At 42.7% G+C, this 20,836-nt stretch overlaps 1 protein-coding gene across 1 annotated transcript in view; it reads right to left on the bottom strand.

Annotated features, from left to right (window-relative positions):
• Window positions 1–11,032: 11,032 nt before the first annotated feature.
• NARS2 (asparaginyl-tRNA synthetase 2, mitochondrial) overlaps window positions 11,033–20,836 on the bottom strand; it is a 48,245-nt gene continuing 38,441 nt past the window's right edge. Inside the window, exons 11-14 of the mRNA XM_023921858.2 lie at window positions 20,362–20,499; window positions 19,153–19,250; window positions 17,543–17,569; window positions 11,033–11,761 (exon numbers count right to left, since the gene is read on the bottom strand). Coding sequence (XP_023777626.2) covers window positions 11,617–11,761; window positions 17,543–17,569; window positions 19,153–19,250; window positions 20,362–20,499 — 408 coding nt within the window. The 3' untranslated portion in view covers window positions 11,033–11,616. The remainder of the gene's footprint in view (window positions 11,762–17,542; window positions 17,570–19,152; window positions 19,251–20,361; window positions 20,500–20,836) is intronic.

Genomic DNA, 20,836 nt, shown 5'->3' with positions numbered 1-20,836 from the left:
CATCCCTGCCTCAGCTTCCCTGCCTGTCCAACCTCTGTGGGCAGGGAGGGTCCCTCCTTACGTGTTTGTGCTGTAGCTGGTGCAATAACAACTTCATGCTGGCTGGATGTGCTACTGTATGTCACACAACAACAACCTTTATATAACGCCGCTCAAGCAGGCATCTTGCATCACTTCAGAGCAATAATTGCAACTTGCAGTGCCTCTGGGAGGTAGGAACAACACCTCTTTTCAAGATGGGGACAGCATGGTTAAGCCATATGTTGTTTATCATCTTTGTGAATGCACAGAGTAGGGGAATAACCCCTTATAGAACAAGTCAGTCATTTGTTAGGAATGTATTTTCTCAACAGCTTTGTTTTTCTGCCATTGAAATGCAATGGCTAAATAGGAAGAATTTTCTATCTTCTCACTACCCAAAGGAAGGGCTTGATGGCTTGATCCTATTCCAGTGCTGGGCAATCTCTGCAGAGAGAGGCTATGCTCAGATCAGCTTGCCCATCTCTGCCAATGCAGTGTGCGCAATGGGCTGAGAGCAGGGGAGGATGGAGAGACCAGTTCTGTGCTGGCCTCAGCCAGCATCGCCTTATTCAGTGCACTGGAGCTATATCAATTTACACTACATGAAAATCTCACCTGCAAACTCTTCTTAGAGTTTGGGTTAGAGGGATTTTGTGCATTTGTACAGAAAACTCTGTCCCGGTGATGTGCACTTGAGAGATCTTCCCAAAACACACAGAAATTTCAGGGAGGCCGGTGAGCTATTGGGGACACAGAAAGATTCGATTAAGAACACGTGATCATGATTAATATACAGGTATCATGCAAAAGTATTCCATGGTGTATGTTAATGGTTCACAGGTTAGGAATTCACTCATACTGACACCAATGCAAAGTGGTATCAGTTTGAATACCAGTCGCAGAGAACCCTGTCTGCATTTTTATGTTAACAACTTCCACCACACAGAGTTGGAACACTTCGTTTGGGTGATGGATGTTTAAAGAAATGCTCCATAATTATCATTGTGTAAATTGGAACGGATTATTCTACATATTCTGTGACAGCCCTTGGTTTATTACCCTGCTCCCTTGCTGCACTATTCCTTCTCTCTGCTCATCCCCTATTCTGGATCACATTTACTGACTTGGTTATATCACAAGATATATCTGAACAGTGTCTAAAACATGAAACACTCCTGTGAATTATTTTTTCCATGATTTTGGTGATGCCTGACACAGGTATCTCAGATTGCTGGGATTTTTGGATGGGAAATGGGTTGCATTTTCTGTACATTTAAATATGCTGCCATCTCAGATGTGACACAGAATCACAGAATCATTAAAGTTGGTAAATGCCTCCAAGATCATGGAGTCCAACTGTAACATAAGCTCTGTGCAGAAAAATGCTTCAAACAAAGATGCTGCACGTGAACGTGTCTTCCCAATTCCACTGTGGCTGTACACAGAGGGGGAACAGTGAGTTAATTCTGGCATCAGGCTCCTAGATTACATATGATCCAATGCATGTAACATTACAACGCCTTACAATGCTGGCCCTCCTTAAAGCTTTTGGCCAGGAAGATGCACAAACACTACCCTCAGTGCCCCTGGGAGTTAAAGACGATGTCTGTCATGAGCACAGCTCGATTTGGCAGCGCTTGCACGTTCGTAACAGTTTTTACCAACTTCAAGCTGTTCCTCCAACCAGCAGGGGAGAATGAACTCAGGCTGGCCCCAGCTGACTGTGTAAATCTCTGGAGTGTGAGCTAACAGCCAGCAGCCTTGGCGGAAAACTGTGTGAAAACCACATCCCTGTGTTGGAAAAACCTGCCGAGGGAGTTATGCGAAGCCATCGAGAATCCATCTCTGCCAGCAGAAGTAACTGAAGGAGGAACAGCAGAATTAGCAGGCCTAGCAAGGGAGAAATTAAGAGATGCCACGTAAGAAATAATATTCCTTGAACGAGGGTATGGCTGAGAGAGAAACATTTTTCTAAGAAAAAGTACTTGTACTGTCTTTAACGTGCTGGGATGCACGACAAAGTGACACTTTCTTCTGCAGAAACCTCTGGGGTTTTTAATCGTAGTCTTCAGTCTGGTTTGTTTTTCACGTCTGCAACCGAAAAATCAGAACTTCTAAGAAGGAAACCACAATGTCCACCGCTACTCCTTCGTGCTCCAAATTTATTCAAATGAGCTGTGCCATCTGCTGGCAGACGGGAAAGCTGCAGGCGGAGCAATTCCCGTGCTCGCTCCCAGCCGCCGGTGCAAGCAGTGGGGATGGATGGAGACACCGGGCATTTCCTGTGGATTAGGGACCAGCTGGCTGGAACGCTTCGGGCTACTTACCCCAGCCAGGCACAAATCCCTTGGAAATGCCCTATACCGTGGTTGATATAAACCGAAGTAGGCTGAGGGGGGAGCGGGGGGAAGGAAAGGATTGAAAAATCTGCCGTGCTCCTTGCCTGCTTTTAATTCTGAGCGAATGCTCAGTCTCCTGAGATCCAGCTCCGCAACAATAAGACCTGACTTTATCTTCACACAACAGTTCCTGCAGCAGAGCGGGATGGGAGCAGCTTTTTGATTTCATGAAGAATTTTCAAGGTTAAAAAAAAAAAAAAGATCACCTCTTTCAAGAACTCGAGTCTTTTCAAGCTTTCCACCCTCTGTAGAAGAGCACAGCAAGCCCCCCAGAACGACTGCAATTGAAGCCAAACCACAAGACAGTCCTTTCCTTCTTGTGACAGACAGCAGCTCCAGCAGCACTGGCTGCTTTCTGTGAGCAGAGGGAATAGTAGCACAAGGTACTTTGATCAGATAATGAGACAGTTTGAAGCATCTTCAGTACAGTGTTTTGGCAAAGACAGGGACATCAGAGCTCTGATGCCTGAATACAGGCTTGAAATAGAGAAGACTTGCAGGCCAGCAGTGTTCAAGGCACATAGGCTTGTGTGGAGTTGATGGTCCTACTTTGTCCTCTCTCTGTTGGAATCCTGGCCAGAACCAGCACATCCCATCCAGAATGGATACAGACCCCCTGGGCAGCACAGGGTGGGGCCTGGGGTGCTGAGCTGGAAAGTATCAGTGGATGCAGCTGGAGGACACTTCCAGTCCTCACACCTGAACATTATTAAAGAAGACTTCCTATTCCTATTCAGTTCACACTGAAGCTCAGTTCTACTTCTCTCACCAAACTAGACACTTAGAAACAACTTTGCCTGCAGCTGAGCTGGGACAGAACACTAGAAATGCATTTCTCAGTTGTGGAGCCAGGTAGAGTTTTGGGGGTTTTTTTTGTGCCTGGTGATTCCTCCTAGGATGGATGAGGTCCTCATGCAAACTTTCTTGCCTGGATCCAGACATTTTTGGCAGCTACCTTTACCTTTTTCTACCCCTCCCCCCCCAAACTTATGCTATTTTTACCACAGAAGGAAAGGAAACTAGGAGGTTTCCCATTTTTTTCTCACCTCCTCAAAACAGAAAGCCATTATACAACTGCTTGGTGGAAAGTGCACCAGGCAATGCTCCAGACACAGACACTATTCTGACATAAGCATAAAGGCCACTTCATCCTTGTTTTTCCCTGATGAGACCAGCAGCTCGGAATGGGAAGGACTCCCTCTACGGACACTATTTGGCACAATGGGGCTTTGACCACAGCTGGACCCAGGGCAAGCAACCATAAAACAAATGATAATAAAACGGGCAGGGAGATATCTTTGCCGTGCTCCCCTGCCTGCTTACCCAACCCTGGTATACTCTCTCATCCTTAGGCATTACTTCAAGAGCAGATGGTGCTCTGTGGTAGAGCAAATGAGCAATTATCCTCCTGACACCCTGCAAGGCCTCCCCACACGCGATTGCAAGAAGTTATTTCACCCCAAGCTAAGAGCTGTTGTCTGGCTTTTCAGCATAATTGGATGTAATCAAGTTTAATTTGGTTGGTGCAGTAACTCTGAAGACTTTTGTAACTGGATTACTGTTGGCTCAACGGTCATGTGCCATTATATCTGCTGGCCAAAACAGAAGCCAGAATAAAAACAGATGCTTTCCCCCTACTCCTTCCAGTGACACCCTTCCAGGATATGAGCTTGCCCTGTACAGCCAATATAATGAACTAAAAATTCTATTAGAAGAAGGAAGTCATTGCTGTTATATTATGTCCAGGCCTCTTCTACAAAGTGTAAATTACTTAGAATATGTATCTCTACATTTGCTAAAATTGTTGACTGTGCGCAGCTTAGAGCCAAAACTACTGGAACACAGAGCTACTATGCACGTGAGCTTTTAGAATTATAAATCTTATTATTCCAGCTATACAAGTAGGGAAGCTGAGACCATGAGCAGGAATGAGCGGCTGATGAGGATGGACTCCCCCAGGTCCTATTTTCCACTGTAAACCACCATCTGAGAACATGGAATATACAAAATGCTGTCGTCATGGCAGACCTATAGCTCTATTGCAGGTAATCTATAGGTGAGAGAGGGGTATCTGGTAAATGTAACAAAAGCAGCAACATAAAGACCTTATTTTCAGACCCCCCAGCTACTACCAGTGTTAAGTCATGAAACAAACATGTGAAAGCCATCGTGCTTTAGGTGTCATTTTGCAACTTCAAGAGTCTGTTGTCTTTTGTAATGCCCCTCAAATGGTGGCAGTTAAGACACACCGATATACTCCTGAAAGATGCTGAGGGCAGGCAAACAAAGGCTGAAATACGGCACTTTTTTAACAGTGAAAATAATCACTGGAGCAGTGCATGGAGGGGATATGCCCTTGAGGTTTCAAAGCATTTTAGCCCATCTAGAGTGTATTATATTCCTGGCTGAGATGTCGACTGCATTTTAAACAGACGTCTCCTAGAAGTCTAAAGGCTCTTCTGAAGAAGAGACTTTGCCGAGATCAGAGCAAAAGCTGCTCTGCAGTTGCCAGCCCCAAATGCTACACAGCAGCCACCCTCCCAGATGAATGCTGTTAAGCTGTGGTTGCAGGCATATGCATCTCTGGTTTTGGCCAGATGGCTATTTTAAGTTTCTAATGATCTGGGAAATGAACACTTCATAATGTTCTATCTCAGAGGGTTTAGCACAAACTTTCTTTCTTTTATCCATGGCAGCAGTGTTACAGATGGTATTGGATCTCAATTAGGGACTGGAGTAACACAGTGCTAAAAACATTGTGTTTTAGCATGTACTGCAAGGACATGGCAAAATAATCCTGCTTGGCAAGTCATCCATCAAGTTCATTAACGAAGAGGCTCATGAAATGTGTTAAACACTTGAACCTTATAGTTCCTAAATCACCATGAACACTAGTAATTTATTAATGCCATTAGTAGTAATGGAATTTGAAAGACTTTTTGAAGCCACCGTATAAACCAGGCCCTGGGATTTGATTTGTATGGTTGAGTTTTGCGGGTGGCAAAGTTCAGCCCTGTAGGGTGATCTGGACAAGCACCACCCAGGCATGTTTACAGACAGGCACCTAAAGCATGCCTGTCCCAGGACTCCAGCTGCCGTGCAGATCCCTGTCTCAGCAGCTATGATGCCATGTACATGCTGCTGAGCCAGCCTGAAAGCACATGGTGATTTATTTATACTAAACAACTGCAGAGGTCATTTCAAGTGCTTCACAGAGATTCCATCACGTGAGCCCAACCTGCCAAAAGGAGACCTTCTCAGTTACAGTGATGACAGAATCTCTGCAGTAGGTAAGTGCTCACAGCTGGATCTCCTGGAGCTGCAAACTGGCTAGTGATGGAGCACTGAGTGTCTGTAAGTTCGTGCAGAAATGGGAGAAACCTGTTCTCAACTCTGACAGGGCAGCCTGGAAACGAAACCCTAATCCTGACTCTTGCTTTCCTCCACAGACTCTGGCAAGTCCCTTCATCTGTCACTGACCTGCAGCATCTGTCCCAGCTGTGAACAGCCCTGGCAGCACTGACACTGAGAGGTCAGTCAGCCTTTGAGTTGGCTGAGGTGGGAGTTCAGCTGTCTCCTGCTTGGATGTGCAGCCCATGGCCATGCATTCATCAACGGAGCAGCAGCAAATCTGGGGGACAAACAGAAAATGGGAGACCTGTATCTGAGAAATATGTGAATCATATGCCTGTTTCACACAGCTTAACCACAGTACTGAGCACAGAGAGCCCAGGATATTCAAACAGCCATCAAAGATACTGGAATTATGCTCACTCTGAAGGTAAAGGCACCATAAAAATATTACTAAAAAACATTGTGTCAGTGAAGTGTAATTACTTTCCACTATGACTGGAAATATAGCCTCATTCTGAAGCCATGGCAGATAGTAGGGAACAGTTCCATACTGAAACTTAGATGTTTACATGATTTCCAAGGCCTCCTACCTGACCACACTGGTTTTTTTCTGAGCAGTTTGCATAGCAACCTGTATGATCAGAGACTTCTAAAAACCCTGAACTCCATTCTCTCAGCACAAGTATCAGTACATTAACCTGCTGAAGACAGCAAGATACACAGATATCAATGAAGAGCAAAGAGCAAGACCAAGCCTTGCAAAGAAAAATCTACTCTGTTGGCTGCCTCAAAATATTCAGGGAAAAAATCAATTGTAAGAGTAATAAAAATAAACAGCAGGACTGCTATCTCAGAAAGGCCTCGGGACATACAGGGATAGATAAAAATCACTGAAGCACAGTCTAGGATCTTAGAAATGCCAAAAATGCGTTTGAAACCGGATCAGTTGCAAACATCCTGCCTTGCTTCTGGTGTGGCAGTGCACCCAAAGGCAAACAGAGGGAAGTCTCGTGAGGAGGCGCCAAGCAGGGATTTGGTTGATTTGGGTCAGTTCCATGCTTCTGCCACACATCTTCCATAACCTTGGGCAAACAGATTAATTGCTCTGTGCCTCAATTCCCCGCAGTAAAATAGTGTCAGCAATAAGAGCAACATGGATTTCAAAGTAATTTCATCCGTATTTCACTCACAATAGAGCCTACAATTTCTGACGTAGCTGGTACATGACTTTTAAATGGCCGTACAGTCTTGTCTCTCTCTCGCCCTTTATGTGAGAGTTCTCCCTTTACAGCATCTTTTCTGTACACCTTGTGCAGCAGACACTGCAGCACAGCAGCCATAAAACAACGGGAGCCATAATTTCTTTGAACTCCGGGTCAAGCTTGTTGTTAGCCAAGTCTGTAAGAACTCGTATAGTAAATTACATATGTCTCTTTATCAGCAGGATCGTAAAATAAAACTTTACAACCCTTCTGAAGGTCACGGCTCTGCAACAAACAGTAAGACAAAACAATAAATTTGCCCCTGAGACCACCGTTTTTGTGGCTTCGGCAGCTTTGGTTAGATCTGAGGAAATTAGAACTCTGTCAATCTTTATACAAAGTCTTATTTCTCCTTTGGACCCATCTCTCATTTGTCCCTAAGCGTAAGGTAAAGGCTAAAACAACAGTCATAATGGCTGTTCCTGGTTTCAGCAACAGCAAAGCCACGTTTATCTCTATACACACATTTAATGGAAACAATGACAAAAGTGTTTCTTGGCAAATTTGTCTCTTTCACCCCCTGAGGAAAAAGACATCTATAAGCTATTCCCAAAACAATCAATATTAGTCCAGCAAGTAAAACTGTATTTTACGTTTCCCATCAAAGTCTTGGCAAACAAGTGATGCTTTATAAATTACAACTTCTACCAAAAAGCCAGAGAAAGAACTGCTGAGCTGGGCACCTTGCTGCATTTCCCTCAGGTCTGGGGTCCCAAATGCAGGTAATTCAGCTAAAATACCTCTGCTGGTCTGCTGGCTTTTAAACATTTGGCCCATGTACCTTTTTGTCTCTGCTTATACAGAAGGTACAACAGTCCAGGATCTGAACACTGCCACAGTATCACAACATAATCATAAGGGAGAGAACAGCAATCTCTACTCCTTGCTTCCGAGTGTGCATTTGCTCTCCTGTGGATTTAAAAATGAGAAGACTGAAGCAGGGTGTTAGTTCTGCAGGTATTATTTTTTCAATTAAAAATAGAGTACTTTGGGATACTTTGATCTTAGACATTAAAAAATTAAGTGATGGGATTATCTGATATTCTTGAAGTGAAAAAAACAGATGTTTTCCTCTAAACACTCTTCTGAGAGGCTGGCATTTAGTTATGCAGTTTATGGTGTAGGTCTTTTATCTCCCATCACTCTGTTCTAATGTTGCAAAGCTACCAACGCAGTAATCAATGACACTCATTCTTTCCTGTGAAGCTCAGAGTAAGGACAAACTTGAAAAGAGGCAAGCACGGGCTGCTGAGGAACTGAAACTTGAAGAAATACTTACAAAATGATGCTAGCAGAGACAGTGCTGGTCACCTGGGCTTGAGAGCTGACTGCTTATGGCACTAAGAACACCCCAGTGTCAGCTACTACACTGCACAGTTGGCCTAAGAGGCAATTCCTGTGTGCAAAGAGTAACAGCTTGTTATTTGAAGAAGTGTCAGTTTTTATCTGGCTTCAGTCACTGTCAGGGTGCAGACTCTGAAAGAAGATGTAGCAAGGAAAGCTGCTTAAATGAAGAAAATCTTGATGCATTTCCCTGCTTACATGTCCAGGAGAAATGAACTCCCTGTCCTCCAGATTAACTTCCGTTTGGTTCTAGGAAGGGAGATTCAAAGGAAATACATGACATTCCACATGGAAATCCCAGAAAAAACATGTTGCATTCCTTGGCAATACCAGTCCGTGTTATATATACATAGCATGAGGTGAACAATGCCAGCCTGGAGGGAAACTCCAGGGCTGGCTCCCACCCTTGCTGGCTACCCATAAATTTTCTCACAAGAATGCCAATCTCGGTATTAACCCTGAGCAGGATCATAATGCACAGGGCCTCAGCCTCTTCTCTCTCTCACTGCTAGCAAAACCAGCACATGTTGAAGGCTGTTACCAAGACTAGACAGCCCTTCCTTCCCCTTCTAAGCCATCTGGTTACCCCTCTTGGGACAACTCTGCCCAGCTCCTGCTTCATCTGCCAAATTACCGGGGGTAGTTTTCTTGAGCTTTCAGACCCAAGAACAATGTCCCCTTAGTTAATTTGATACACAGCTCATCAAGCACCTTGAAATGAACCAGGACGTGTAGAAGACTGGGGAAACTGCTCCTCACGGACACCTAGTTGGAAACACAGAAAAACCCCACTCACAGTGCATCCTTGTTACTTCTTTCTAACTTACATCTACCTATCTGCAAATCAAAGGTTTGACCTTTATCTTCAGTCCTGCAACAATCTCTGAAAAGGGCAAAGAAAGGAAGGTGGATTAGACCAGTTCTTTGTTCTTGCCTTGTCACCCTGACAGCCACCCTGCAAACCTGTTTGAAGCAGTTGTGTCCTTCCCTGTAACTTGTGACTCATGCCACATTAACCTAGAACTTTTTGGCACCTTCCATTGTCTTCTTTTTACATCTTGTTTTTCACCTGTTGCTGTTTAGCCCCACCTTGCCCATCAGACCTGGCATCTCAAGGCAAGATCAATAACTTCCCATTGATGCCAAAACCAACACAGGCAGCCCAGAGCTGCTGTTGGGGATTGACAGCAGAGCTGACAGGTGTTTTGCCATCACCCCACTCTGCTCTCAGAAGATGGGCTTCCAGTGCAGGCATTCTCATTTACAGGGACTCTGACAGAATCAGTGACTAAGGTTCTCAATAAGGATACCTGCTCCTTGCAAGTGATTTAGGGAACATGCTGTGGATGGGGATGTTTGGCAGCTGTACTCTTCCCACATTTTTCTGCAGAGAAGTAATTCCATAACATAAAGGCCAGCAATAACACTTAAGACAACATACAAAGGAGAGGTGGTCTAAATGCAGGAAGATACTTGAGTGTCTGATGTTGGAACTTCTCAGTGGTTTCAAAGGGAAGGCAGGTGCTCAAACTGTTTTGTGGAACCAGACTTGCCAACTCAGGGCTGTACTGGGAAATGCAAACCAGCAAATGCACAATTAACACCTGCTTAATCAAGTGGATGAAGGAGACACGAAAAAGTCTTGATATGCAGGAGATGTCTCAGTGCACACAAGAAACCCCCCAAAGTAATGACTTCATGGTGATGTTGCTTGCATGATCCTAACAGGTGAAAACCCCAGCCACGGAGCACACCGAGACACGGCAGGTGCCACATGACATAAACAGGTATTTTTAGATGCTGCAGGTGCAGTACTACACAGCCTTAGCAGAGAGATCTGTGACTGCAGTAGTACCAGTACAATGCTAGTTGATTACTATTTTTCAATCACTTCCATCTACTTGGAAAAGAAGTTTTCAGGGCTGTCCTGCAGCCACTTCTCATAGTGTGCGCCAAAATACAGAGGGTTCATCAGCAGTAAGGCCACTACCTTGCTTTTTCTCTTTATATACATTGTTTATACTCCAGCCTGAGTGGGCTACAGAGTAGCAAGCACTATGCAAATGATCATTTTCTGGATTGTGATAATTTGGAAGGGAAGAATGTTTCTAGAAACCCTCAGTTCAAGTCCCAAATAAATCACAGGTTTCCACCTGCCTGTGGCAAGTCACTTGGTCTTCCCATAATACTGTCTTCAAAACAGAAGTATTTCTTTACCTGGCAGAGAAGCTGAGAGCATAAACCCATTACAGACTGCCATGGAGTTCAGATCCTGTAGCGATAAGCAATTACTTAATAGCAGTGCTTGGGAACATCTGTTGGTTGTTTCTCAATATAGACCAAACTGCTTGGTCTGATGAGCACATGAGAGATTTTCTCAATAACAACAACAGAAAAGCAAAGCAACAACAAAACCCCAAGAACTGCAATTTGGCTCTGGAGAGATGAATGGATGAACAAACTCTCATCTAACTGAACATTTCTGTCTGCTATGAATATGTGCTTTCTTGGAGACAGAAAACAAATACCCTCTGCAGAAGTTGTGCAACTAATTTGGTTATACAGAAAATGAAACCTCTACCAAAGACACTGAAGGAAACTCACTCATGCTGAGAGTTACAGTTTTATAACAGAAGAAGAAGCCATACAGAGTTATAAACAACCCAGTGTACATCTTTATTGATGATTCACAAAATCAAACATCATTCAACAAACTCACTCCAGCAATTCCAATATGACATTGTCTTGCTAGGTCTGGCTGATTTTTCCAAGGTAAACAGTATTTGCTTTTAAAACAGAGTGGGGAGAATCATGCTTTACAGTAGCTATTTCCTGACTGTAGCAGTAACAAGTGTATCACAGCCATGACAATATTTTAGGTCACACTTCCTTATTAATATTTCACATAAAACCCCCTGCTACCTTCAGTGCTTGTTCAGTACTTCCATGGCTTGTACTAGTCTCATGAGAATCGTAACCCTTTAGTTAAGTGGGATTTATTAATACTCCTGAAGTGCACTAAAGGCATGAGATGCTATCAAATTAATTGCCAGTGTCCTTCCATAATTTTACCAGAACATATATTATTTTCAATAACCCAGTATTAAACTGACCAAAAGTTTCACTGATGTAAAAAATGATCTTGATTTCCCACTAAAACACACTCGGTCATATCCTGGTATGTTATATACACATAATTACACCAGCGGTTTTCTCCACATGAGTCAACTGCTGAGCTACAGGAGACAGGAGTGAGAAAACCTGGGGAAAGGAATAACATCTTTGATATTGTCAACTCCCAAGATGTACTGCAGGTAGCGTTCAAACCCCATTCCGAAGCCTCCATGAGGAACAGATCCAAATTTTCGGAGGTCTAGATACCTGTAATTTAAACAGACAGTTACATTTGCAGCATGGTTATGCTGATGTCATTAAGGTAAGCTGTTCTAGGGTTTTTTCCATCTTAATTACCTCCCTTTGACCCTAACCATTGTGATTTCTGTGCTGGTCAGGGGTATGAAGAAGCAGAATTGTATTAGCAGAAACCCCAAGTTTAAGCCCATTTAAACCAGCATAGCTATGCTTTGCCAATACACTACAGCATGTTTCTTTAGGAGCAAGAATGCATTTGGGTACACAGAACAGCTTGAGTACCATAGCTCTGCTCACATGGAAAACACCTTTGTAGTTCTAGTACCTAAAGTAACCCTAGCAGAGGCACAAACCCAGGTTCCTACGGAATCGCAAAGCACTTCCACTACTGGAGGGGAAGCTCTCTGCTTGGGCTTGTCTAGCCTGTGCCATGTTGGTGTGGAAATCTGCCCTGCAAATTCTTTCAATTTCTGTTTGCTTTTCAATAGCCTAAGTAATTTCATTTTCAGTAATTTCTTCAGAAGCTTAAATAGGTCTTGCTGTCTGTCTGCTCAACATTCCTGCATTTTTTATTTTTTTTTTCTTTTAAGGTAATTATGATGGCTTTTTGCTACATTTTCCCTGATCACTCTTACAGACGGATTCATTTATTTCCATAGTAAGACAGAATAAAAACCCTTGAACATATCTTCTCTAAAAATGAGACCTGGAACAAGACATTTTGTTTTGCAGAACAGCACCTGTTGTGCACAGAAAACGTTTGGAAGCAGATATTCTGAGTATATGGGTGTCAACAAGATTATGATGATGGTTTTTCTATAGCTACCCATTTCACAGCTGGACTGTGGCTGATATGATACTGTATTTGCAGCTATAAATTCTCACCAACAGTTTTATTTTAATAGAAGTGAAAAACATCTCAGTGCTTCTATTGATTTGTGGGGCTACTTCTGAGTTTGCTGAGGGCACTAAGTTTTTCTTCTTTATATGAATGCACTAGTAGGGGATTGAGTGGCTCCAGATGTATTACTTGCTTCTAATCTTGGTGTATGAATATTTCATCATCACAGTTTAGAAAAAAATCAAGTGCACTTAAATATAAATGCATATGTTTTACTACTTATGCAGTGGAGTAGAGGGGGGCAGAACACTGTGAAAGAAATTAAGATTGGATTGATTGCAATAAATGGCTTCCCAAACTTTACATACTGTTAATGAACTGCAAGGATATATTATATTTGTGTGTGTATATATATATATACTCATATATGTATAAATATGTAAAATATGCATTATGTATATTTGATTGTAGTTGTTTGGACATCAGATCTTTTCTTGGCTTGAAGACTGAATTTTAACAGACTGAAGACAAAGTAATGCCCATGATCACCTTCACTTGCAAAATAGAAGTACTCTCCCACAAATGCTACAGCTGCAAGATTGCCCTGTTGCTCAGTTTGACAGTATGCCTTTCATTCCATGAAACATTGTTTTTCCTTACAGCTCATTAGCAGTAGTTAAAAATGTGGGAAACCATTTATTACACTCAATCCAATATTCAGGTTTTTTCTTCCCCAGTGTTTTTTCCCTCCACTCTGCTGCCCAAATAGCAAAAAGAGAGGCAGAACTTACTTCTTCCTAGTAGTACTGACACCCAAAGTGCAGTTTGCAAGCTGAACATCAGGCCCAAGAGTGGGACATGTTTTCTGATGACCAGGACCCATGTGCTTTTCTCTGTGCTGCTGGGTTAGCTTGGCTCACTAAGGCTTGGTGTATGCACCCCACATCTTGTGATGAGGATTATGCTCGTGGATATGAACATGCAGGCTGTGTAACAGCATGATGGTCTTCATCTCTACCCACTTTACACAGACTGCATTAAGAACTTGAGTCTCTGCAAATACCCTGGAACTGCTCCTGGGGAGCTCTGCTGCGCAGCTTTACAGGGGTTTGCAATGAAGGTGATGGGCAGACCTGATGCTGAGAGTGGTGACTCACGAAACAGGAAAGACCTCATAAATGTGAGGGATACGGGTGCTGGCTGTGGCAGATCAGTCTGACCCAGCTCAGGGGTTCTGAGCAGAACTGCCAAACCAGCTGGTAACTACTTTAGCTGTAACCAGGAATACAAGTAACAGCACAAACTTTTCTGATGATGTCTGTAAGTGCATCAGCCTTCTAGTTGTAGTCTCAATTGCTTTTGCAATTTTGCAGTTGAGACTAAGTCCAGCATCTTCTCTCCCTTTTTGCTGGCAACAGAGTTTATAAAGTCATTGTGAGAAGATGAAATAGCTACTTCCAGATGAACAGTAATAATAAATTCTACCCTTGCTTATCCAAGACTTTGATCAGTAGATCTCAAAGCACTTTGAGAAGCCATTTTGGCAAAAGGGGCGAAACAAAACCCATCAAAGTTAATGGAAAAAGTACATTGAATCAAATGTGCTGAGGATCAAGACAGTGAATCCTTTCTGATGACTGTGCATAGAAGAAGCAGAAGAATTGAGAAATTTTCCATTCTTTACAGATGAAAGGAAAAGTAACTGCCTGCAGATGAAGAGAAAAATCCCTTTAGGCTGGAAAATGCTCCCTGAGGTTTTCCTTCATTCAATAGTCTACAGACTCTGGATGTTTCTCACCTCAAAAAGAATCACGAACTAGTCTAGTTGTTTTTGCTAGTAGCTCATACTTAAGAGAGGAGCTGAGCACTCTGTTGGCAACTGGTGGACCATGCAGCATTATTCCACAGGGGAAGTAAGTTTCTGTGACCTCAGCTAGCCCAGGTGTTCCTGCTCTGTACCAGAGCACTGGTAGGTCTTCAGAGATTTGAATCTTTTACTAAAGTGTGTACTGTAACAATGAACCCCAGCAATGAATTCCAGGAGCTCATTATGTGCCATGTTAGAAGAACATTTCTGTTCATCTTTTTAAAGATTTATATTCTCTTATCATCATCATGAGCTCCCTGTGTTGCACAGCAAGGCACTATGAAGAGCAGTGCTCTCCTAGTGACCATTCATAAACAGAATGTGTTCTTCTCAGTCTCTTTTCAAAACAAATATAACCTCAATCTTTTATGCAATCCCCTTGCTATGCTGAAGGTTCTGTGGCCAGTTTGAAAAATTTAAGGCTGAAAGAACAAAGGTACTATAGTCCATGAAACTGAATATTCTACTGTGTGTATGTATGTGTGCCTAAGAAAAACCTCCCTGACTTTCTGCCTGCCTCTGTCTGGCCCAGCATGGCACTCCAGTTTCTTCCCAAAAGAGGAATAATATTCCAGGACAGGTGGCTGCCAAGGACAGTGATGGGCTACCTGTTTTCACTGGGCTCTGAAGAAGGTTAAAGGGTGAGGTGAGTATAGTCACTGGCCATGGGCTGCAAGTGGCTTGCCATGGCTACTTTTCCCTAAGCCCAAGTCCTCCTTTTTACCCTGACACGCAAGGACCCAACAGAACACTCTGACATTCAAGCTTCAAAGATTACTGGAAGTTAAAGAGCCCAACACAGCTCAATCTTCTTCACCCAGAGCAGGTGCAAGGCCAAAACAACACAGTAACATCCACTTGAAGACAGTAAACAACATCTGCTCTGCTACTGTGTACTTTCACCAGTGTTATACCAGAAGATCAAAAAGATACCTGGACTGCTAAAGGGTTCCGTATGAGACAACTGTCTCCACTGAAGCACATGAAGATAATCAGAAGGAAAGCAGTGCCTTACACGTAGGAATGCCCAAAACACTGCTCACGCGGATGGCTGTGGGAACACATTGTTCATTACAAAGTTCCTGCTTTGCTACTTTTAAGATGGCACTTGGAGGCTGCAAACAGCATCAACTCCCCTGTTTACAAGGCAATATACTTAATACTTCCTGGTCACAGAGAAATCAATGAACTCCCCGAGTACTCTCATCACTTGACTTTCCCATCTCATTTCCACAGACCTCTCAGTTTAGCCAAGATCATCATCTACAGCTCTGAGCTATTTTCTATCTAGAATTCAAAGGAAAAAATGTGAAAATAAGATAAAATAACTACAGAATCAAGCCAGATATTACTCCAACTGATAGTCTACATGGAAAGAAACCTGCATAACAGGAAAGATGTAGTATATTGAAGAAGCCTCATAGAGTTTGACCATGTCACTTTATCTATCTTTTGAAACACTTCCTAAAAGATAGGAATGGCAAGAAGCAGAGCAGTATTTCAGACCATCAATTGCCTCTGCCTTATGATTCACCCACAAACAAGGCAATCTTGAAACTGCCCAAGAAACAGTCAGACCCCACAATATCCTCTTGCTAGTGGGGGGAAGAAAACAGGTAGAATCAAAGATATGGCAATGGTTAAGGGACTTGAAAGGAAGATCACATTCAAAAGTCAGCAAATACTATATTTAAAAAAGAATGACTGTTCTTCCTTCCAAGAGTTTGTGAGTCAGCTTTGAAGGCTCAATTCAATTACTAAATTGGAGGAGATTAATTTTAGTCTCTCCTGCCACCTCCACTGAAAAGATGGATGCTGGCAAGCCACCTACCTGAATTCTGGCAGATTTTGGATTGCAGTCCAGAAGCATCCAGAATTACTACTATCCTACACCTTCCTAGGAAACCAGACTCTGCTATGGCAGAGGGTAACAACAGCTATCATGTTCTCCAGGAAGTTAAATTGTCTGTGATGGAGTGGAGGGAATAAAGGAGGAAAGAGTCTCTAAAACAAGATTACAGCAGGAAGAGTTTACAGAATATGATCATTACATATCATGTGAAAATGCAAATGGGTGACAGGCAATGTCCTAATCTTTTTTTTGCAGGAAGCATGGGGAAGGGCTGTGCTATCTTAGTAGTGCTGGATGGCTCTGCCATTGAACACCAGACTTCCTTGGGCTGTATCTCAGTGTCTAACCACACAACTTATCACCCTTGTTCAGGATAATCCTTCCCTTAGATAAAGGGATATGGTGTATTCTGGGCCACAAATACAACAACAAAGGAAGAAGTTAAATTCACTCTCTTTGTACATGGATGATGTGAAGATCTGCCGTACACTGGGCTGTTCCTCAGTGATTTCATATTGCAGGAAGAGGAGACTGAAGAACTTATACTTTGCCTTTTTTCAAGGCAGCCTGCCTAATGATCACTCCAAATACTGCAGAATATTTGAAAATTCTCTTCTAAAGTTAATTTTCTCTGCATTAGCACTCTCTCAGTAGCCATGATAAAGTATGTAGTAAGAAACACTATGAACTTTCTGTCATTTTAATGGGATAAACTGTTAATTCAAAGGTTGATCTGTTTCCTTAGGAGGACAGCTTTAATTGCTTTAACTCCTTTGTCAGGGAAAATTTTTTGACCCAATTGCCCTGTCAATAGCAAAGGGAGTTATTCATGGACCTCTTAAAGGTCACAAATTGCTGTGGTTCTGTAACCTGTTTATCTCGTGCACGGTGGTCAGAATCTACCCAACTTCCAACACAGCCTAATGATTTAATATCAAAAATCATTATGGGTTGTAAATTAATCCACCTCATGCAATCCTGAGAGGAATGACCTGTGTTGTGAGCGGACAAATTCGAGGCACAAATTAAGTAGCATTAGATTAACCTTTGTTTAAATGAACTGGCTATTTCATTTAGACTGGCAGTGATGGCAGGACAACAGGGCCAAAAATTGTTCCTTCAGAAGCAAAGAAATAATAAAACAAAAAACAAACAAACAAAAATTAATTCCAGTTGCTTGAACAGTCTTAAAAGAAGAAAAAGAGCTTGCAGAGCAAGGTGGCATCTTACCATTGATAGGCATCTGTGAGTCCTAATCTGTGAAACAAAAAGAAAACTCCTTGTAAGTAAAGGAACAGAGTTATTCCACACAAGCAGCACTTTCTGGGAAGAACATGCTACAAGAAAAGGGGAAAGCCTGGTGAACTATTATATGAAGCATGCATAAGGAGACAAGAATCCTGTTTTTTCTCTCTAAGGTTATGCTGGTTATGCAGGAAATAGAATTTAAAGGTCTGAAGTATTTGGGCTTAACAAAATGAGATCCTGAGGACTCAAAATTGAGATAAACATGTGAGGTGTGATTTAGTGAAGACACACCCCATTTGTGCCTTGAAATGCCTTCTATGACTTTCCTGACAAACAAGAAAGTCTGGCTTCAAACTCCACATGGACCCTTTCTCCTCCTCCTGAGGACTGTGGACTCAGATACTGGCAAAAAGTTTTGACTGAAAAAGTGCAGCAGGCAACATTGTAGTTTACATGAGTTGAAGCATGCCTGCTTCAGAGGGTTTACAGGGAGAGCAGCAGGAAGCACAGCTCATCATCCTACTAAAAACTGAGAATTAATGTTCTGGTGATTTTTATTGCCTGGTGCCTTTTGGATTCATTATGTTGAAGTAGATTTTGCTCTTCTCCACTGACTAGATATAACTGTGTGAGCATGTGTCTGATTTAAGGAACAAATTAATTCCCAGTGTGCAAATGGTGTTACTCTGGGATTAACCTTCCTCCAACACTGCTTTGCACAAGTGTATGACTGGCCCAAACAGAAGTGTTCAGGTGCTGGGTGGGACTTTGCACAATCTGCCCATGGCAGCAGGGTTGGAGTTGGATGGTCTTTAAGGTACCTTCCAACCCAAATCATTCTCTGATTCTACAAAATTTTTGAACAATCAGGTAGGATCCAGAGCATAATTGTCTATGGACAATTACCCAATGTATAATGTCAATTATTAATTAAAAAGCAGCTCTGATGTTCTGACATTGAAGTTAGCCTAAAATTACCAAAAGTAACAAGATTCAGACTAAAGCAGCAGGGAAAGAGGAGCGCCCCATGTGACAGCACAGGCCTTGAGCAGCTCCAGTGAAGCTTCCCATGAAACTATTAGCAAAGAGCCATGTTCTCTGAAATCAGGCCAGGCACTGAGGCCAGCTGCATCACACAAAAGCTTCTGACCAAAACTGCAATTCCTCAGTTACACAATGTGATGACAAAGAGATATCTAAGTTCTGTGTATGTGACAACTTCCACCTTCACAATCCACTTTCAGCCACAAAAACTGAAGAAAAGGATGAAGTATCCCACAGCAGACCCTGCTTCAGACAGTTGCAGCAGAGCTGAGGCGTCCTACTGCCCTGGGCTCTTAGCATAAAGAAAACTTTTCTTCTCTGATGAGCTAAAACAGAGAGGCCTTTTGCACACCTACGACAAAAGCACAAGAACTTCTTCACCAGTTTTCAGTCACCTACTCAGATAAATAGACATCACAAAGACAAAAATAGAATTCTTTTAAATACTATTAGCTGCCCTTCCACTCCTCTGTCTTGCCAACCACAGAGAGCTGCTGAAACACTCTCCTGCTCAGGCTAGTCTCCTGGCATCTGTGGATTTTCCATACCTCTGTAAGCGTGATTCGAGGAAGGGCAGTCGCTCCTCTCTCAAGCTGCCTCCACACAGCTCCCCTACACCTGGTACAAGGAGATCAACAGCTGCAACCTTCAAAGAAAAACACCTAATTTAAGTCATGCCACATAGGCACACAGTGATTAGCAGAAGAACAGCTGATTCCGGTTTGGTTTTTTTTTGTAAAAACCTACTGTAATTCTTTCAGAGTCCAGGACACTCAGGTAAGGATTTGCACGTACTTTAAAAGCCTTTTGTTGACAGGAGAAGGCTGGGAGGAAGTTTTGCAAGGATAAACATCAGTAATTTACAGAAAACTTAAATGACAGCAGCGATGTCCCAAACTGAGGACATCTACTGCAAATGGTTTGAACTGAATCTCACCAAGTTACTCTGGTGTCAACCTGTGTGAGGTTATAAGGAACACAAGAGCAGCTCAGAAGATAGCAAAGACATATGGAAAAGTTTTTGAAGTGCTGATTCCCTGCTCTGATGCTGTAGCTTGTGTTCAGCCCTATCTATCCCCATTCCTCGAGCCAGCTCTAATGGATATGGTACCAACGGCACTGATGTGCTGCATCCAAGTATTAGGATCCAAGTGCTACCACTCAGGCTGTTAGGTTTGGGCTGTCTGTCTTCTCTGGTTTGTCTTCTAGGGTTATTTTTCTTATCTCACAGCTGAAATGTTGCTAGAATTAAAGCCACTGAAGACACAGTGGTGCATGGCAGTGTTGTTGGTCTTTTTAGCAGAAGCAATGCTTCAGATTTTCTCAAATCAGTGGAGGAATCACAATTTCAAAGCATGAGACTTGATAAAAAGCTTTTTTCTTGTGCTCATCTGCTATTTGAGCATTACATGGATTCTACACTGGGATGACAAGAGAATCACAGATTACTTGGAGCCATCCAATTCTAGGCCTTTCACTTAATAGTACAGAAGTTTACCAGGAAAAGAAACAAACTATGGCAAATTTGTCTTAAGGCAATTAAGGAAAAAGTTAACACTGTCCCAACTCCCAGTTCTTCCTCCTCTTGTTCCCACTTTGGATATTTTTTCTACAATAAGAAAAAAATGGACAGGATCACCTGATGGTCACATCTTATCTCAATCTTTTTGAGGGCAGGCCCAGCAGATGATTTCTGTCAGTAGGCCAAGACATGTTCCTAGACAAAAAAGTGGTGGAGGTGTGACCCATAGACTCACTGTGTGTTGAGGTCCGTCATCATTGTCCCGCATGTAGAAAGGTTTGAGGTCGTATGGGTAGTTAACCACAAACACTGGAACCTCCCCACAGTGCTTCACCAGGTACTTCTCATGTTCCGTCTGGAGGTCACAGCCCCACTGTAAGGACAGCAAAAGGGGCCTGGGAATCTGCTTTGGTGCCTCTTGCCCACGGCAAGAGACCCAGAAAAATCCCTGTACATAGAGAGATGCGCTGCTTTGAATAACATGAAACCAAGCAAAACAACTTCTCATACAGGTCACCGGGAAGTAGACATTTTGATGAGTTTTCAGGCAGAGCAAAGCATGTAAAACAATATGATTTAACTTAACAGGGCCAGATTGTCCCTGCAGCATCAAGTCCAAGCATCTGGTATCAAATCAGAAAAAAAACCCAAAACAAGCAAAAAAAATCCCAACCCCAAAAACACCAAATCACACTCTGCATATCTAAAGG

The sequence above is a fragment of the Cyanistes caeruleus genome, chromosome 3 (genome assembly GCF_971803275.1).
Source record: "Cyanistes caeruleus chromosome 3, bCyaCae1.hap1.1, whole genome shotgun sequence".
In the NCBI taxonomy this organism is placed as follows: Eukaryota; Metazoa; Chordata; class Aves; order Passeriformes; family Paridae; genus Cyanistes; species Cyanistes caeruleus.
The sequence above is the reverse complement of the archived record's forward strand: the minus strand, read 5'-3'. Positions and strand labels throughout refer to the sequence as shown.